A 20,759-nucleotide genomic window follows, 5' to 3' on the forward strand; every position below is an offset into this window, starting at 1 on the left:
AAGAAAAGATTATTAAAAAATAGAAATAATTAAAATTACTTAAAAAAAAGAAGAAGATTATTTAAAAATTAGGGGCGTCAGGCGATTAATTATTTTTTCGTAATTAATGGCATGACTTAATCATAAATTTTATATCTGTTCTAAATGTATTTTTTTCCTAGGTTTTCATACTCAACAAAAACAAAAACTTAACAAAAGTGGAAAAAATGTTAAACTAATAGAAATAGTTCTAATTTTTGACATCTATAGCCGTCAATCGCAGTGAATGAGTTAATGGAACGTGGGCTCCCTCTAGTGGTAGGCGAATTTTTTTTTAAACTTTAGTTAATCCAGTACAGTATATTTGGTATGTAGAGTTCAGTTGTAGGCTTTTTAACTTGTAAGCACAATACATTTACATTAAGGGCTCTCTTTTTGTAGACAAGTGCCTGTGCGCTTGTCATAAAAACGTCATTTTTCGTGTCGGGTCAAATCTAGGCGACCGTGTTGGGATCATTGTTGCACCTCGCTGGGCGTTCCTGAGGACAGCTCTGCTCTGCCCCTGGCACATCTGGCAATTTGGTGACAAAAAGTAGACTCAAATTTAGATGAGCAAAAAACAGGTCTATCTTGTGGCGCAGGTGGTGTTACGTGATTTTGGTGGACATTTTCAAATGCAACACCTCATACAAAAAAAAAAAAAAAGAATAAAAAAATCACACCATTAATTAATGTGCAGATCTGTGCATATGGTGCATGCAGCAAACACAAATACCACAGGTTGACAACTCACCAAATATTTAGAAAGCTAATCTGTACTAACATTGTAGCTCTACGTAGGTACGTACGTATTTGTCTTTGACATTAAAGTTGCCTCTGTGTTGTAGCTTAGCTTCCATGTCATGGTTAGAGAAAACAGACAAATTACATATTATAGCCTATTTCATGTTTTTTTTAAATTAATAAAAAAAAATATATATATATTAAAAAAAAAGTCAGATTGACTTTTTCCTTTATGCGTCACATTTTTGTCATTATCCTTGCAAAATGTAACACCTAACAGCAAAAAACTGTGAAACAACAAAACACAAATGAGAAATGATGTTTAATTCCACAAGGCGATACATTACACGGTGCGTTTGTAAGTGCACTTTCATTCCTTTTTCAGTACACTTGATGTAAACAGACCCTAGAACCTAAAGTGTGTGTGAGTGAGAGCTCAAGTAATGGAACATCAGGGAAAAATAGGAAGGAATAGGATGCATAGAAGACGAGATGGGTACATTTGGGGAAGAACTGAACGACGTGTCCACAATTTAGCCATTGAAAGCCGGCTTGCAGTCATGCGTGCCAAAACTGGAGTGACAGTTGGCCAAAGGAATTGGAAGGCACAGATTTGTTTTATAAGCCTCTCCAAAAGTGGCCCCGTGGGGCGCCACAGTAGCCCTACTGCAATATGCTGTTAATAAATAATGCTTAACATGTAATGGGGGCTATAAAGAAGACACAAAAGTGTGATGTTGCATACATAAATAAGAAACTCCTCCCACAAAATAAACAAGACAAAAATTGATGTGAATAAACTCATGCCCAGTTGCGACCAGGCAGGATGTCAGTCCCCGCTTCTCTAAAACATAAAAAGAAAAAAAAGAAAGAAAAAAAGTCATATCCTTGCTGGATGTGTCACGTGTATTACCACAATATGGTTGGTATGGCAACAAGCGTGGAGCACCGTGATGTCGCCAAGGCAGGGAAGCCAACCTGTTCACAGTCATCAATATATACGCATACATTACTGAAGAAACGGCAGAGGCAAACACAAGAAACGCTGGCACACAATTTGCACTTTGCAACGCATGCTGATGCTGGACTCGTTTTGCTTGTGGAGCTGCAGAGAGATAAATACGGGGATGCAGAAGCTTTAGGTTTCATAATTACAGTTAGTAACTATGACCACATTCTGAAATGATAAAAAAAAACTAATCTTGTGTGTTTGAGACCTCCATTCATCACTTTTGATCTGTTTCATCATATGCCTACTTTAGTCTCTTCAGAAAAAAAAAAGCAATTACTTGTACTATGACGACCATAAAAATATAAATGCATTTGTACAAATAAAGGCCTCCCTTAAAATAAACACCTTACCCAAAATAGATGCTCCAGGCAATATGAAGAATTACAGTATCAGTAAAGGAGTGTGGACACTCCTTCTCATTTACAGCTTGTGCAAGTGCCCCCCCCCCCCCCACCCTCACCCCAAAAGGATGCTATATTGTTAGAGTGAACTGTCTGGCAGCAGAAAGCAAGACAACCCTTTAATATATAAGCCAAATGTGTAGACAATCTTTAACAAACAAACATTTGCTTTTGCATTAGCATTTGCATTGATTTGGACAGTATCATTCTTGCTACTCATATTACATTTATGATTCAACATGCATGTGTTAGAAATGTGATTTCAAGCCCGCTTTGCCATAACATCCACAATTTCAGAAGCATGACATTTTTTCACCGCACCAAATGCGAAACATCAGGGGCTCTAAATTTTTTTTTTTAAAAAGGGCGTGGCTCAACTTTTGTGCAGGTGCAAGGCTAGTCTATTGTGTTTGGGGTCACGTTGAGCCGTGCTGGGCATTCTGGTGTGGGTAGCAGATGTGATCGGACTGCCAGATCGTATCGGTGGCCCTCGCGCCTGTTGATGGCGTCAGTACAGCAGCGCTACTTAAAAAAAATGCGCGATTCACATGTGTTCACTTTGGTTTGGTTTCTTTTTAAATAATCAATATTTGTTTTACTTTTTGCATTTATGTGCTATTTTGTCTCCATTTTTATATATTTATTTATTAAGGGCTGGGTATCGATTCTAATTTGCTCAATCGATTTGATTTCGATTCACAAGGGTTCAGTTCGATTTTCCCGATTCGATTCAATCCGATCCGCTTCAATTCAATCAATATTGATTAATTATGGAACCATCTTTTTATAACAATTCTCCTTAAAGATCAATGGCATGATTAAAAACTCCACAAAACGTAGGCAGCAACAGGTTAAATAATTCAATAATTGTAAATAAAGATTCTGAGTGGTCTTAAAGTGCAATGCGTCAGGTCTTTCATGAATGTAAGAAAATACTTTTAAATTCATATGAACAGTAAATTTGAAGAAAACACTAAGATAACAAAAAATAGCCTTTAAAATTCCATTTTATTATGAATTAATGGGAAAAAAGAGATTAAAATAATCATGGTTTTATGAATCAATATCAGCCTCAAAAAGGAAAATCTATTCGATATTGATTCGATTTTTTAAACCCAGCCCCATATGTATTTGTATTTTAGCTAATTTATTAGTTGTTCAATCTATTTTTTTAAATTATTTATTCAAGTATCCTGCTCTCATATTCTTCGGTTTATTTACGTTTTTACAATTTCAGTCCATACATTTTGTTATTTAAATGACATCTTTAATATTTTCTTTCCAATGTTTCCACATCAACTTCCAGCCAATCCTGCAGCGTGACATCATTGGAAGGCAACCTGATACGATCTGGCAGCCCGATCACATCGGGAAACGACACCGGCGGACACAGCAGCCGCGAACCCCGCCAAATCTGGCAATTGGTAACAGCTACTAGACTAAACTCGGTCTAAAAACGGGCGCATCTTAATTTTCCTGCCAGGGTAAATCTAGTTTGTGAATTTGGTAGGCGCACTTCACCTTCCTGGGCGTTCCGGCACACCGAGCTGCCAAGCCCTCCAGCGCATCTCTAATTTGGTGACAAAAAAAAAGAAGATTTTAGACTCGGTCAAACCCGGCCGAACTTGTGGCACAGATCTAACGCGATTTCGGTGGATTTGTCACAGGCAGATTTGGTGCACAATGGGGCAAACCGTTCACCTTTATACTCAATTCTACCTGTGCAAAATCTATTAATATACCAAAAGAAAGAAAACTTGCGCACAGCTTAACTGCACTTTGCGCTAGAACTAAAATAGGGCACCAGAACTTTACTTTCATCGCAACTGACCAACCTTTTTGAAAATATATCTTTTTGTGATGCAGTTTATTCATGATCTTCACACCTGCAGGATGACGCATGAGTGCAATGTCGGTGCCTCTACACAGCCATCTCATCGCCTAAACAGTCTGGCAAACTCTCAGTATTCAACACATGGAAAAGTCGAGCGGCGCCGTCCAGCCCAGCTCCCTCCCCGTGGCCCCAACTGTCCCGGTCGTCACTCTCATCCGTGTTGGATTCATACTCCGATCCGATTCCCGATTCCCTGAACCGGAGCAGCTCCAGAGCTCCCAGCACCTGCTCGCCCATCGGCGAAGCGTCATCCGGAGCGCCGTCGCTGGGCGTCTGGTCCGTCCCGTCCGTCTCGTGGTCTTGCTCCTGGCCGTCCGACCCTCGCGAGGAGAAGCGGAAGCACTCCAGACGTATGGCGTTGCCGCCGAGGTTCAGGGGGCTGGTTTGGGCACCCGTGGTGCTTGAGGAGCAGGACCCCGCGGGGAAGGAGACCCAAGCGCTGTCAGCGCCCTGGTGTTGGGATAGAGAGGCTAACGGGCCGGTTGAAGGAGACGGAGTGAGCGGTTCACTGGGAGTGCTGGGGGGTCGTGCACGGAAAGTGATCTCCAGGAGGCTGTCCTGGGAGCCCACTGAGGACGGACACACATTAAAGGACATTTCTGAGCAAAGAGCAAGGGGAAGTGCACTGTGACTGGACTAATAATTCTCGACTATTTGACAACGACTCATTTCCACATGCATGGACAGGACAGACACTTATGTTGATAAAATACACAAAGGATATGATTGCGCAAGTAGACACAAAATCCAAAGGTACCTTGACTTATGAACTTTACTCATTCTTGTCATTCAATTTACTTGTGTATCAAATAATTTCTTTCCATTTAAATGAATGGAAATGATGATAATATGCTCCAGCCTGCCCAAAACAATTTTTTTTTTCCAACTTCCAAGTTCGTAAAAATGAAAAATTGCAATGTAATGTAAAATACAAATACATACACAACACAAATATAAAACATAATAAAAAACGGGAAGTGTAATTAAACTGAAAGCCACACACAAAATACACACCTACATAGCAGTCCCATAGCAGTTTTACTGGATTTTGACTGCTTTTGCAAGGCCCACATAGCAGGCCCTGTGTGTTCATAACAACTAAGCAGATTAGTTTTATTCCTAAAAAAGTCTAGCTATATATAGATTAAGTAATGTATTATTGTAACTAATGCAAGACACTTTAACTTTATGCAGTACAGTAACATTGCTTTTAAACGGTGGTTCTAAAAAAGTATAATACTTTAAAACAACTGTAATTAATAATATCGATTAATTTTGTCCCCTCCGTCAGCCGACACCTTATCGTGGGGGAGGGGTTTGTGTGTCCCAATGATCGTACGAGCTATGTTGTCTGGGGCTTCACCCATGGCAAACAGGTCCTAGGTGAGGGACCAGACCAAGCACGGCTTACATGACTCCTTATGATGAATACAACCATTGGCAAAACGTTTCCCTTGGCCGGGACGTAGGTTACCGGGGCCCACCTCTGCAGCCAGGCCTGGAGGTGGGGCTCGCTGGCGAGAGCCTGTTGGCCGGGCCTGCACCCGTGGGGCCCGGCCAGGCATAGCCCGAAGAGGCAACGTGGGTCCCCCTTCCCATGGGCTCACCACCGGTGGGAGGGGCCAAAGGGATCGGGTGCAGAGTGGGCTGGGCGGCAGCCAAGTGTGGGGACCTTGGCGGACCGATCCCCGGCTACAGAAGCTGGCTCTTGGGACATGGAATGTCACCTCTCTGGCGGGGAAGGAGCCCGAGCTGGTGTGTAAGGCCGAGAAGTTCCGACTAGACATCGTCAGACTCGCCTCCACACACAGTTTGGGCTCTGGTACCAGTCCTCTTCAAGAGGATATGACCTTCTTCCACTCTGGAGTTGCCCACGGTGAGAGGCGCAGAGCAGGTTTGGGCAAACTTAATGCCCCCCGGCTCGGCACCTGTGCGTTGGGGTTTACACCGGTAGACAAGAGGGTAGCTTCCCTCCGCCTTCGGGTGGGGGGACGGGTCCTGACTGTTGTTTGTGCCTATGCACCAAAGTACCCACTTTTTTGGAGTTCTTAGAGGTTGTGCTGGAGAGCGCGCCCCCCTGGGGACTCCTTGTTTTGCTGGAGGACTTCAACGCTCATGTGGGCAATGATAGTGAGACCCGGAGGGGCGTGATTGGGAGGAACGGCCCCCTCGATCAGAACACGAGTAGTGTTCTGTTATTAACTTCTGTGCTCGTCACGGATTGTCCATAACGAACACCATGTTCAAACATAGGGGTGTCCATATGTGCACTTGGCACCAGGAGGGTACGTGGGAGTTCGCCCAACCAGTCTACATGTGTTTTTTGGATTTGGAGAAGGAGTCCTGTGGGGGGTGCTTCGGGAGTACGGGGTACCGAGCCCCCTGATACGGGCTGTTCAGTCCCTGTACGACCGATGTCAGAGTTTGGTCCGCATTGCCGGCAGTAAGTCGGATTCGTTCCAAGTGATGGTTGGACTCCGCCAGGGCTGCCCTTTGTCACCGATTCTGTTGATAACTTTTATAGACAGAATTTCTAGGCACAGCCGAGGCATTGAGGCTTGGTAGCCTTAGCATTGCATCTCTACTTTTTGCAGATGATGTGGTGCTGTTGGCTTCTTCAAGCTGTGATCTCCAACTCTCGCTGCAGCGGTTCGCAGCCGAGTGTGAAGCGGTTGGGATGAAGATCAGCACCTCCGAATCCGAGACCACGGTCCTCAGTCGTAAAAGGGGGGCGTGCCCTCTCCGGGTCGGGGATGAGATCCTGCCCCAAGTGGAGGAGTTTAAGTATATTGGGGTCTTGTTCACGAGTGAAGGCAGGATGGAGCGGGAGATCGGCAGGCGGATCGGTGCAGCGTCTGCAGTAATGCGGACTCTGTATCGGTCCGTTGTGGTGAAGAAAGAGCTGTGCCGTGAGGCAAGCTCTCGATTGGCCGGCCGATCTACGTTCCTACCCTCACTATGTCTCTCGGCTGGCCTTGGAATGCCTTGGGATCCCGCCGGTGGAGCTGGTTGAAGTGGATGGGGAAGCTGCTGCCTCCTCGACCCGAGCTCGGATAAGCGGCAAAAGATGGATGGATGGATTAATTTTGTATTATTTTATATTTATCAGGGATGAGGCTGAGTACCAATGCCAGGTATCGGGCTGATCCCCAGCCTTATTTCAAGGTATCAATACAGTACTCGCGATGCCTCTTGTGGCCTTTTTACGATCAGGAAATAGAAATGAGAAGAACAGAAAATTGCCATTTATTTATGCAATTTTAAGGAAAATTGTAAATAAATGAATAAATAATAAATACATAAAATTATCTGTCATTTACTTCTTTTTTTTGCAACATTTTATGTATCAAAAATACTAGTGGTATCAATACCGGTGACTATTTAAGAGTTGAGTACTTGTGCAGGTGTCTGAAAAAAAGTGGTACCAAGCATCCTTGATATTTACAATATTTTTTAACTCATTCACTCCCAGCCATTTTCACTGAAGCAATCCCCTTCGCTCCAGTCTTGGCTATTTTACTGGATTCTAAATGATTTTGCAAGGCCCACAGAATAATGTATTCTATCACTATAAAAACATGGAACCTACCAAAAAAAAAAGATTAGAGTCTCTTCTTTCATGAGGGGGAAGAAGTACATTTCTAGCTGTTTCCGTTTTGCAGCAATTAGCACTATAATACAGCTAAATTTCATCATTATTCACCAATCTGTTCAAAACACTGGTGAAAAGAGCCTTTTTGCAACATGACCTTGGTTGATACTCTGCTGCAACCTGCCTATCATTGCTTCAAGCATTCTGTTCAGTGCATCAAAGCCTTTTGTATGCGCTAGCATAAAAACAACAACATAAAAAAAAACTATAAATACGTGTTTGGGGAAAAAACATTTAAAATAGAACGTATTTATACATTTTGGGGAATAAATGCGTTGCATATCTACAAGTAACAATTCTGTATATCCAAAACTTCCATGCCTGTAAACAAGTCCTTAGAATTGACTTAATTCAAACATGTACATTGGTTACACATTAAAATGTTTTAATCTAACATATTTGAGTTGATTATTTTAAAAGAAAAGTGGGGAAAATTAAGTTAATTTACCACATTACCACACAATGTTGACATGTGCCTTTAAATGGGCATTCGGGGCGTGGCCTAGTTAGTGACAACAGGAACTGACTCCAGCTCCTGATTTTGGCTCATAAGACAAAGCAAAAAAAAAAGGAAAGAAAAGAAAAATAGCCATATAAAGTAAGTTGAGGCACTCATAAGTCAAGGTATAGCAGTAGTCTATTCCACTTACTGGATGTTAAATTTCCACCACCTTTGAGTTCCAATTCCTGGATCTGCTTGACAAGAAGCGATATATGCTGCAGCAAGTCAGTATTCTGCTGCAGCAGCCGCTGAACTCTCGTCTGGGCTTCGCTTCGAGCGCAAACCTCCACAGACAGCTGGCCCCGCAGCACATACACCTGAGCAATATCGAACAGAAACAAAATTCAAAATCAGATCCAATCAAAAAAATGTTCAGTGTAGTTTTGACCTACATCACCCACATTCTACTCTGAAATCATACACTAAAAGTAAGAGGCATGATAACCAGTGGCGGCTGGTCAGTACTAGCGCACCGCCCTACCACACATGGATCTAATTTTAGATGAGCAGGATAAATTGTAAATTGGTAATGATGGGGAAACTTGTCTCATTCATCTTTGTTGTCTGTCTTAGTGAAGTCACATCCAGTCTGGGGCACAGAAATGTGCACTCATTGACACACCCAGTTGACTCCTCTGCAATGCATGAGATAGGCGCACGGTGGGGCACGACATTCAAACGTCCTTCATCCCGGACGTCACTTCTAACTGTTTGCAATTCGGTCTACTGTACATAGATGTCCATACAAAGGCATAGACCAGGGGTCAGCAACCTATACTGTCAAAAGAGTCATTTTAGCCGCCCCCACCCCCCAAAAAAAAATGTCTGGAGCCACAAAACATTTGACCATTGTGATGAGCAAAACAGTGTCTTCGTGTCTAATTTACTGAGGGCCCAAGAGCGAATTAGAGCTGCACCAAACATTTTTAGACTTTGTTGCCTTTGTGTAAAATTTCCGACATCATTTTTTGCCTCTCATCTTCCTTTTTTAGACATTTTATGGCCATTTGTTTGAAATTTTTGGCAATTTTATGCTAATTTTCAACATTTCTTTTTTTGTTTTTGGACATGTCATGGTTACTTTGTGAACATTTTCTTTCAAGCTTTTTCTTAAATAATTTTTCTGACCTTTTGGGGCAATTTTGTGTTCATTTTATGCTAATTTTCAGGATTTCGTCTTTTGTTTTTGGACATTTTATAGTTACTTTTTAAACATCTACTTTTCTGCTTTTTTTTTTTTTTTTTAAGCACATCTTCTGTCCTTTTTGGTGGCAATTTAGTGTACATTTTACGGTAATTTCGGGGATTTTATAGCTACTTTTCACATTTTCTTCTCTGCCTTTTTTTATTCAATTCTCTGACATTTTGATAATTTCATTTTATGGTAATGTTCTTTTTCTCCTCAATTATGAAGTAAGTTATGATGTATGTTTGATCGAGTTGAACGGTTCCCTGATCAACAAAGGCTGCGCTTGGCCGGCTGTTTCATCACTCTGGCTGTAGGGCTGAGCGGTTTGTGCTGCCTGACTTTGAAGCTTGTGAGAACTGCATGGTTCTATTCTTTGTCAGGACCACTATGGTAGACATTTATGTTTATGTCATCATGTTGTCATGAATAGTGATTTATAATACATAGCATGGTTATAATAGTTTTGGAATTTTCATTATTTCTATATATATATATTTTTTCTGTTTTTAGAATTTTTTGTTAGTTTTATTAGTTTTTACCTTTAATCGAAAATGGTTTATTTTAGATTAATTTTTTATTAGTTTTAGTATTAGTTTTCAGTTTTTTGGTGCATTTCTTGTGTGCAAGATAAAAAAAAATACATCACGGTAAGTACTTTGTAGTAAAAACTCAATTGTGTGCATTTAAAAAATATATATATATTTTGTCATATACAGTCCTGCTTGAAAATGTACATACCCTTGGGGCATGTAAACTTTTAAGCACAAGTGTAAAAGTACAAAAGCTAAATGTTGCTTAATTACACAAAAAAATCGTTACCAAAATTCACATGGACATCTCATGTCAACTTCAATCTCTGAAAATATCATATATATGTATATGTGTGTGTGTGTATAAACTGAGCTAGCTCAATTTAAATAACACGGTTAAGACAACCGGTCCCACATAACTATTTCAGTTAAATTACTGATGTTATGTTGAATTTACCAAAATCAATTGTGTTAAATTTACCTGATATTGTTAAATAAAAATGATCAGTCCTCATTATGTTGAATTTACTTAACACCATTATGTAGAATTTATTTTACTATTTTTTTCTTGATTTACTAAAATGGTAGCGCTTTTAAAGCAAAATCGAGGGATACTGTACTAAGTTTGCAGCAAATGGCCATATGCATAATGAACTAGAAATTTACCTGCAAAACCAGCTTTGTTTTTGCATGTACATGTTGTTTTTGCATGTTAATTGGCAATTGCATGTACATATGGCCATTTGCTGCAGATGGACAAACAGTCAAAACGCAGACAAACACATCAAGCATTTTAGGCCAGTTTTTGGCACATTTTGCTCTCAAAATTAATTTGTGTTTAACATAGGTGATTGCAGTAGAACGGCATGGATCAATGGTAGCGTGGTCGTCTTCCAAAGCAGTGGTTGTGGGTTTGATACCTGACGCTTGAGTGACCATGATGATGCAAAACTTAGTACAACATCCCTTGATTTTGCTTTAATTGTTGGAAAAGCGCTACCATTTTAGTAAATCAAGAAAAAATAGTGTTAAATTAATTCTACATAATGGTGTTAAGTAAGTTCAACATAATGAGGATTGTTAATTTTTATTTAACAATATCAGCTAAATTAAACACAAATACTTTTAGTAAATACAACATAATAATGTTGAGTAAATTCAACTTCACAGCATTGTGTAAACACAACTCTAAAATGTAGTAGGAATGCTCCGAATAGTGTTATTTTGTCATTTTTTATTTATTTTGTAGCTTGTTTTTTGATGTTCAGTTTCTTGCTAACAGCAAACAGTTAGACGTTTGTATTCAACAAACGGGTGGGTGGTGTCTGGTCGGTGCTGGATTTCACTTTCCTTTCTTTGGTCCTTCCTCGGGTCTCCTGACGGCGGTGTTCGGTTTAGGTGAACGGTATGGGATTTTTTAAATACGTTTTTGGTGAACTAACGAATACACACACACACATGCACATACTCACCCACATACAAAATAATAATATATATATATATATATTTTTTTTTAAAGAGCAATGATGATTACCGAATGAACAATACTGAGCTCTTAAAAAAAAAAAAAAGTATTCAAAGTTTAGAGGTCGTATACGGTTCACCTATTTTAGGTTCATTTGGAAATCCAGATGTCTATAATATATACTGCTCTAAAAAACGAAAGGAACAAAGTGTTTACGCTATGAATGAATGAATTATTACTTTGTCCCTTTCATTTTTTGGAGTAGTATATGTATGAGAATTGCAATTTAGACCTATCCATTGATGTAACCATTCATGAAGTACGAAACATTTTCTTTCAATTGTATGCTTGGGTGTTTTAAAAACCACATTCCAAATATATGTTGAGTACCTGAGCTGATGCCGCCAGCGCCTGTTGCTCCTGCTGCTGTAATTGTTTCTGCAGTAGTTGCACTTGGTGCTCTGAAGCGCTGGGGGCCTCTGCGGCCGACTGACCCGCGAAAGAAGCTTTTCTGGCCGGGGAGCTCAGCAGAAGAGAGCTACCGTCGGAGCCCTGCAGCGGAGAGGACATTACCAAACAGACTGCGGTTACAAACTTCTGTGATGGAGATTCATCCGTCCAAGGCCTATTTTTATTTTTTTTAGGTGCAGCTGCGTCTCATCAGATTCTCCCGGCGTAGCAAATAAAAAGTCTGCTGCGTGTAAATTGTCTGAAAGCCTCCATAAATGTCACTTGGAAGGGGGCGGTGTCATCTGTGTGCTCAAGTCCTCCTATTGTTTGAATGGAATAACAACTAGCGGCACTAAAATGATCAAGTATAATTTACGGTCTCTACCTTCCCATTATTACCAAGGACCCTTTTGTTCCTCTCCAGGTCTGATGACGTGTTGCACTCGATACTCTCCTCTGTTGTGGCTTCAAGGTCGGTCTCTGACAATGCCAACCTCTTGTCGGCTGCGGGCAAAATAGACGCATATAAGGGACATTTCATGCCGTGTTTTTACCCTGAGCTTGACAGCGTGCAATTCATCTATAGGGGCAATGTAGTGTGTAGGACCCCCAAATGATTTCATCAATGACTCAAACGACTCAGCAACACTAAAGTGCAGCTGCAGCATTGCAAGCTAATGAAAACGATTTTTTTGAGAAAAGTGCCATATTTTCCTCGATGTGCTTTTGTCAGCAGGCGCTTTGCGAGCAAGAAGAACGGTTTGTGATGTTTGTCACCTGGCATCGCATCAGACTCCTTCTCCTTCCCCTCCTCATCGTCCTGGTCATCTGTTTTCTTCTGCGAGGTCAGCTGGTGACACACGTCAAACGCCTGACCTACCGTCCGCACAATCCGCATGGCCTGAGACTGGGAAGGGAGACGAGAGTGTGTGTCTTTTGTGTGCGGGAGGCAAGATGATGGGAGCCAGCGGGGACAAACCGAGGCGGAATGGGAGGAAGGGTTGCAGTGGGGGGCGGGGGGGTAGTATATGGGACAGTGAGGTAGTAAAGGAATACATGGGTGGTGGTGGGCGTGAACGGGAGAAGCTTCAACTACTCTGTATTGATTCTGATGATGAATTGGTCAGCTCAGAATTAAGCAATTATATTATAAGGTCAAGATTTTATGACAGGAAGAAAAGTGCTTGCTGTGTACTTATCAGACGTTTTGACTAGGGGTGTCAAAATTTGTGAGTTAATTTGGAGTTAATTTCATGTTACTTTAATGCCGCTATTTTTTTTTTAACACACAATTAATGACCGCGCCTTACTTAGAAAGCCTGTACTGGGGGAATTCCAGTTGCAACGCAGCAAACATGTCTGCGTCAAAATATGTAATAATAATGCATATGTTGGCGGAAACTGCGTTCAAGTTGTATTTTACGATTTTAAAAAAAAGTGCAGAATTTCTCAAGTTACTTCATGTTAAAGATTAGGAAAAAAATGCACTGAGCTGCCACCGTCTTACAAATGCAATTATGCCATCTAGTGGCGGAGAAATGACCTCAACACAAATTAATATCACACTTGTTTTTTTACAGTACAGTACATCTTTTTAATTTTAACTCAATTTTTATGAATTACTATATCTATGACTAAAAAATACCGCCATATTTGTATTAGTTTAACATTTTTTCCCGCTTTTATGTTAAGAGTATGAAAACTAAAATATATTGTTCATTTTACTGTACATTTAGACCAGAAATAAAATTTGCGATTACCTGTGAGTTAACTATTAAAGTCATGCGATTAATTACGATTAAAAATTGTAATGGCCTGACACCCCTAGTTTTTATATTTGAGACTTTAAATTTGATATGAAAAGCAAAACGACAATGAACTAACAAAAATAGCTTATGTAATTGGTTATCTCTTGCCCCATCAAACCTTCTACAACGCCGCAACAGACCGAACGCTCCTTAGATGCACTGAGCTGATGAAAACAAATCAAATTTGCTGGTATCAGCTGCTCCATCTCCTCCTACTCAGTTACACGCGCGCTTTGCAGCAGCCAGATACAAACTCGGACCGTTCTCCAGACAATGAGGTGATGTTTCACAGACCTCATTTCTCTTCCAACGAGGATGATTAATATTAAGTCTCAGCTAAGTCACTGTCCGTCTCGTCTTCATGGTAAAAGATCACAGAGGAATTATCGTTGCCTTGGCGGTCGATTTCCTCTCCTCGATATGCAGATATTATGACAATAAAAATGCACATTTTCTTTTCCGCGAACTCATCGCTACATCGGCACTGGCTTGCTGGACTAGCTGCAGTTTTGTTTGAGGTCCATGTGAAACTACGAATTCGTGGTCAGACATGACATCATCGTTTAGTGGCGAATTTCGCTTACCTTCCTCTTAGACTTGAAGACATTGCAGCGGAAGCTGTTGCTTTCCCCATCTCTTGCTATGTAGCTGAAGATCTTCAGGTCTTGAGCATCATGTGAGACATAAAAAATCCTGCTGGCAGAACAAACTGCGTCAGCTTTCGTTCTTCTTCTTAATGAAATTGCCTCTGGTTTTTATTTAGATTGGTAACAACTCGGGGTGTGAATTGCCTAGTACCTGGCGATTCGATTCGTATCACGATTCATAGGTCACGATTCGATTTGATGCCGATTAATCCCGATGCAAATCTATAAATTGATTATTGCGATTATTTTTTTTTAAACTCACATTTAGAAAATACAAATCAGTAAACTTGTACATGTACACTGTAAGATTTGTATGAAAATGTAATTATCTGAAAATTCTGGTTTATAAGTGAGCCACTGCATTTAACAAACCGGTTGCAGTCTGTTTCATGTTTGAACAGCACTGAAATAAAAATATTAAGGCTTAATGTTCCATTCATATAACATTCTTCCATGCTTAATGTGTGAATCCTAACCCTAAGTAAGACGTTTTGTTGAATATTTCCATAAAAATTTGATGTTTAAAAATCGATCGGTCCAACCCAGACAATCCGTAACAGAAATGAATGGCAATTTTCTATTCTTGTAATTTCTCATTTCTAGTTCATGATGGAAATGAGCCGATACTGATATGTGCGACTATCTATTCTGAATTTAAGAAGCTAAAGTCAAATGAAAAATCAAAAATTGTTGTAACCCACCTGAATATAGGATCCTGCGTCACCAAGATTGTACTCTCATCCCATGACCACCCTTTTCGCTGCCAGGACAAACAATCAAACAAAAGTGAGTTAGCATTTGATGCAGTCATAAAATGATACTTTACGAGTCTGACCTTCTTTTTTCTTAATATCACTTTGACAAAATCTGTGGAAACGACAATGTTGACCTTCTTTTTCTTGATGTTCTTCAGTTTGAATTCATACTGTGAAAAAACAAAACAATGGTGTTAGCATTTCAAGGTCGGGGAATCGAATTAAAAGAGGTTGAAAAACACGCTGGCGGAGAGAGTGATGAATACCGCACACGCCCACTGAGACAGCTCACTTTACACAGTAACAGATGATATATTGGAAAAGAGAGACGGGATCGTCCGGATAGCGCGACAGTTTTGATTATCGTCCTCTCCGAGGAAATGCAAGCTTGAGTAAACACGCCGGCGCTTTCAGTTTCTCCTTCTGGAGGCTGTTTAAGATTTCAAATTGAGACTTCGCAGCGGGCGGTGGAGATGTTTGGCACACTTTCATCCCTCTTCATGATTAATGACGGAGTTTCCTCTATAGACATCGTAATGTATTTGAAATCATGTTTGATCACGAGGCTCACTCAAAGTCATTTGAGGATATTCCCCTTGTCATATTTTGTTTGTCCTCATGTTGACAACCCTCTCACTCGTCTTTCCATTCGTCCTGACACAAGAGACTGAAATCCATCCGTCGGGATTTCAAACAAAGTCACTCTTATTTATAGTCAAGTAGCCATGACATTCCTAGCAATGAATCACTAAGCGATTTATCTACTCGCCAGTGATGCGCGCGTGCGTAACGTCCACAAGATTCAATAATACATCTCATCATACGCTCTTACTCACCACTCATCAATCTCATCAAGGGGAGGGAATTATTCTGACATTCCGAATCGTGGACGCTCAGGTGAAGGATACGCGGCCTCGGTAGTGTGTGTGTGTGTGTGTGTGTGTGTGTGTGTGTGCGTGCACGTGTAGAGGATCCAAGATGCTAATTCCTTGGAGTATATATGGTGAAATGCCATCCATCTGAACACACAAAGCCGTCAAGAGGCAAATGAGGCGGAACATTGGATGAAACTATTGCACAATTACATGCACATTCACCTGGCACTAAAAAAAGAAAACAATTTCTCTACAGGTGTGTCACTCTTCAATCTTCACAATGACACAATCAACGTTTTGAAGTCATTTTCTCTATCCAGTGTCCTGTTGAAGTATGAATACAGATTGTGTAAACTATGGAGACGCGCATTTGTGCAATACGACAACAAACACTGATAGGACTACAATTCATGGGATTGTTTATTTGGTCATTTCAACCATTGATTGTGAGTCACCGTATTGCAATACAGCAAAAATGAGGGTCCTTACAATAGAGTTTTGTTTCTTGTTTCACAGTGGATATGAGTGAACTGGGAACCATGAGCACAATAGGAATGGCTTGAATGTGGTAAAAAGTAATAGAGATCAGATTTGTGGCATTAAAGTAGCACTTAGGAACTTTCCAACCTTAATAAAATATTTTCATAACTCTTCTGATGAAACATCGACTTAAAACTAGTTGAATGGTACCTTTGCCATGGCCTGAGGGGGTCAGTATCATTTTTACTGGCACTCAGCAACTTCGAGGAGGATGGTAGGAACACTGCCACACAAAAAAAACTACAAATGTGCTGACTGCTTTATGGCATGCGTCACTTCCCCCTTTCCCCATTCGTTACAAAGACGGAAGTCAATTTAAATGTCAACGCACGATTACTGGACAGTCAAGGATCAACATTGGCCTGGCTTTCACCCGCTGGCATGAGCCCAAAAATGAGGCAATGCGCTTGACCTCATGGGAAATGAGGTCTTCCTTAAGGCATAGCATTACCGCTTTTGTCCATATGGCGCCGCCATAATCAACGTAAACTGAAAGTTCCTTAGTGTTGCTTTAATACACAAAACACTCTTGCGCAGCGTTAATATTACCCAGGTAAATTGACCTTGCAAAAAAAACAAAACTTTATGCACTTTGGGCTCTATTTTCTTAGCGCACTCGCTGTAAAAACAGGTGCATTGTCATTTTCGTGCCAGATTAAGTTAAGCGTACTGTGTCTGGGAACGTGTTACGCCTCACTGAATGTTCCGGTGGACGGAGCGGGCGCGCCTCCGTGCACATCTGGCAATTTGGTGACAAAAAGTAAAACAAGATTTTAGACTAGCAAAAAGCAGGTCTAAGTGGTGGTGCAGGTTTTCCAACGCGATTTTGGTGGATTTTATGGAGGCGAAGGTGAATGTTATCGTATTTCATGCATAAATATATCCCTCGGAATCATTGTAGAAATTAGAGTTGCACCGATTGATTGGTTGGGATCGGTATGATTTCCTTAATTTTGGGGCATCAGTGGGCCGATCGCTGAAAATAAAACCGATCTTGTCCACCAAAAGGTTAGCCACTGTTCTCTTCTGCTGTGAGATGACTACACACATGTATTGTTTCACGGGTATTGTCCAATGTTTTACAATAAAACAAAATTGGAAGTGTATGGTGTTGGTTATGAATATAAATCGGGATCAGCGGGTCAGACTTTTTACAGATCGGGGATCGGTGATCAGCCAAAATATTGTGAGTGGTGAACCCCGAGTACAAATCTATTATTTGCATGAATTATTATTATCATCATGATCTAAAAATATTTATTATTTTTAATTTATTTTAATCGCACACCTCTGACTGGCACAACAGTGGGGGCGGGGAGGACAAGATTCATACACGATGCATGATCCAGGGGTGCAAGATGGTCTCCAATTGTCTGCATGATATGCACGGCCGACTACATCATCCGCAAGGGGAGATCTTGCAGTTTGTCTGTCACTATGTGCGCTTTGATCACCCTGATTTGAAAGAGAATGAGGGGAGCCGCTTCGACTGGCCGGGATTCAGTTGTGTGCCTTCCCACAACGGCGCAAAACTCCCTAATCTATCTGTGCTAGTCTAGAAAAATACTTAAAGACAGAAAATGGCACTTTTGTGCATAGTTAGACTGCACTTTGTGCTACCTTTATGTTAGCTTGTGTAAATGCTGTTCAAGGGGGTCCCAAAAGTCACAACCCACTTCATTAAAAAAAATAAAAAATCCTTGCGAGAGCTCAGTATTGTTCATTTGGTAATTTTACCGATTCGACATGTCATCATTTTTGCTCTCTCTCTCTCTCTTTTTTTTTTTTTTTATCATCTATTATGTATCATCATGTGATGCTGTCAGCATTTGACAGAATAGGCTTGCAGGTTGCTTTAAGGCCGTCACACTGCTCCAACAATTGACAATCGTGGCAAGTTTCTTTTAACAGGATCTGTTTGTGACAAACAATGCAGCAAGCGGGCCTACTAATACCTACACTGACAAAATTGCTAAACCGCTAGAACAGGTGCGCTCTGCCAGGTAGCGCCAACAAAAGCTCAATTCGGACTGATACAACTTTACCCTCGCCGACTTCAGGTTGTTCAAAGTTGGTCGATTGAAGCGCACGATCGTTAGCGCAACAACAACAACAACCTGAAGTCGGTACAGGAAACTTGCCGTGGATAGCATCGATTGCCGTTGTTGTAGGCGGAGCAGCGTGACAGCCATAAAGTTTCTCGAAATGCAGTCGAGGACAGAAAAAAAAAAAGAAGATCACCGGGGAATGAGATGCTTACAAAAACTGCAAACGCCCAAACTGTCAAATGCTGACGGCCTCACGTCTGTCTGCATCATGTATCGCCATTTTTGGGACACCCTGTATATTTATGTTCTTCCTGTTTGTGCCTGGGGACTCAGGGCGGACACTGTGACAAATCTCTAATTCAAAGGATTCTTTTTAAAAGGAGATCAAATTTCCTCAACATATGCCAACAAGGCATCACTATCCCAGATGAGGATTAAGTCCTCATGGCGTGTCATTTAGGACCCCACCAGCCTCTGTGCGACTCAATAAGTTGGATGTTAGATTAGATCTCGGCGCTGACCAACAGATAGTAAATCCTCTCCTCCAGCGCGTCTCCCTAACACTGCAGTGAGAAGTAATTGCTCTGCAGTCGCTGGCCTCGTCTGAGCCTCGGGAGATGTTGATTTTTCAAATGGTGTGGCACATAAACCTCAGGCATAAAGTCAGAATATGGATCTCATTTAATAACTAAAGTGCAGGGGTATAATAACTGAGGTCCACGTGAAGTGTAAGGATTGCCTGATGAGGGGGAAAGGGTCCTCCTCCCATCACTGTGCAGAAGGTGTGACATTAAACACAACCGCCAGGAAGCACACACTTCATCGATTGCTTGGTAATGTGCTTCCTTAGCTGTTGCAGCAGTTGAACGATTCGCGGGTATGCAATATTTGCTTGTTTCTTACTCGGATTCTTCTCATCGCAGCAACTATTTCCATGCGGCTGCCAGGACGACCCACTTCCAAGCTGCCAATGTACTGTAAAAATCCAAAGGAAATCCATGTCAGAGAAAGGAACTACCACTTGATACTTACTGTCATATTGCATCAACTCAAACTCCTATTGACACTTCAAACATAATGGTTGGAGAGAAAAAACGATGGGAAATGTTTGTGGCGGGGAAAAAAGTGATGCAAATGCAATTAAAATAGGCACACATTTGTGGCAATAAACAGAAAGACAGGAGAAAATAAAGCAGACTCTACTTGTGACAAAAGCGTCCAAAAATGATCATGTAGGGGTCTTTACCTTTGCCTCGAAGCAGACTCCATGCTGGAACACCTCCTCGTTATGCATAGGGATCCTCAAATCGAGGGAGTCATCCACCAAATTGTACTTGGTCACCCCTGGCATCGCTCATTTATCGAATGGTTGCGGACTCGACACTTGTTTAGCCTCAGACACCCTAAAGACAAGCACGGGTGCGCATCTTTCTGCGCACTGTTACTCCCTGGAGGTCATCCGGGTCGAGCCGTACCGCTCCAGCCCGATCGATTGAGCTGGAGAGTTCGGCTTGTTGAGCTGATCGGTGATCGATGTGCGCAGTATAGCCGTGCGCCCCCCCACCCCCCCCCACCCTAGTGTCCTTCGCTGTGAGGCACGACGGAGGATTTGTCGGTCTGCAAATGACTCAACACATGACTCTTGTTTGCTCCAAGGTCCGCATCAAGCGTCTGTTTGTTTCAAATGCTCAACGTTGACAGGCGGCGAGTGCTTATCATCATCTAAAGTGGGTGGAAGAGAAGAGCAAAGAGTCTTTTTCCCAGCAGGAGTGGATGTTGTTTGTTTGTGTGACATCTAGTGGCACCACCGGGAACATACCGTTTCTAGAAAATCCACAGGCGACAATTTTAGGACACTAACAAAAATGTACAGTAACTGTATTGAACCTCACTTATAAAATGTTATATTTAAAAGAGAACATTTATGTAAAATAATGAATAGAGACACAATGAGTATGCATTTGAAAACCTATTTTTGAATATTGTTAAAACATGCAAAAAAGTATTAAACAATTCCCTTTACAATAATACGTTTCTATGCGCCACCACACGACATTCTGATTAATATTGCATTAGTAAAAAGTAAAGCAGCAAAAATCCACCTGTTTTTAACCAGGGCGGCCATTTTACCACTTGCTGTCGAGTGAATAGGGCATCACAGTGCTTAATGTTGCATTCGAGGAAGGTGGGAAGTCATACGTATCCCACTCGGTTGTCACAGTTCGGACC

The 20,759-nt window shown here is 41.3% G+C and overlaps 1 protein-coding gene across 2 annotated transcripts; it reads right to left on the reverse strand.

The window, feature by feature from the left end:
- Positions 1–2,245: 2,245 nt before the first annotated feature.
- Positions 2,246–20,354, reverse strand: LOC147181134 (carboxyl-terminal PDZ ligand of neuronal nitric oxide synthase protein-like). 2 transcript variants are annotated; one of them, XM_086057923.1, is made up of 10 exons: positions 19,777–20,350; positions 19,434–19,505; positions 15,148–15,237; positions 15,014–15,072; positions 14,250–14,358; positions 12,635–12,764; positions 12,243–12,361; positions 11,798–11,959; positions 8,372–8,540; positions 2,246–4,638 (listed from the first exon to the last, which is right to left on the reverse strand). In XM_086057923.1, exons 1-10 carry the CDS (start codon positions 19,879–19,881, stop codon positions 4,097–4,099), a joined length of 1,557 nt encoding a protein of 518 aa, XP_085914049.1. In that variant the 5' UTR covers positions 19,882–20,350; the 3' UTR covers positions 2,246–4,096. The 2 variants fall into 2 exon arrangements, with proteins under 2 accessions (XP_085914049.1, XP_085914040.1); XM_086057914.1 differs by having other exon boundaries at positions 15,014–15,237; positions 19,777–20,354.
- Positions 20,355–20,759: the final 405 nt, after the last annotated feature.

The sequence above is a fragment of the Leptonotus elevatus genome, chromosome 1 (genome assembly GCF_054856555.1).
Source record: "Leptonotus elevatus isolate MCC_2025b chromosome 1, RoL_Lele_1.0, whole genome shotgun sequence".
Taxonomy (NCBI): domain Eukaryota; kingdom Metazoa; phylum Chordata; class Actinopteri; order Syngnathiformes; family Syngnathidae; genus Leptonotus; species Leptonotus elevatus.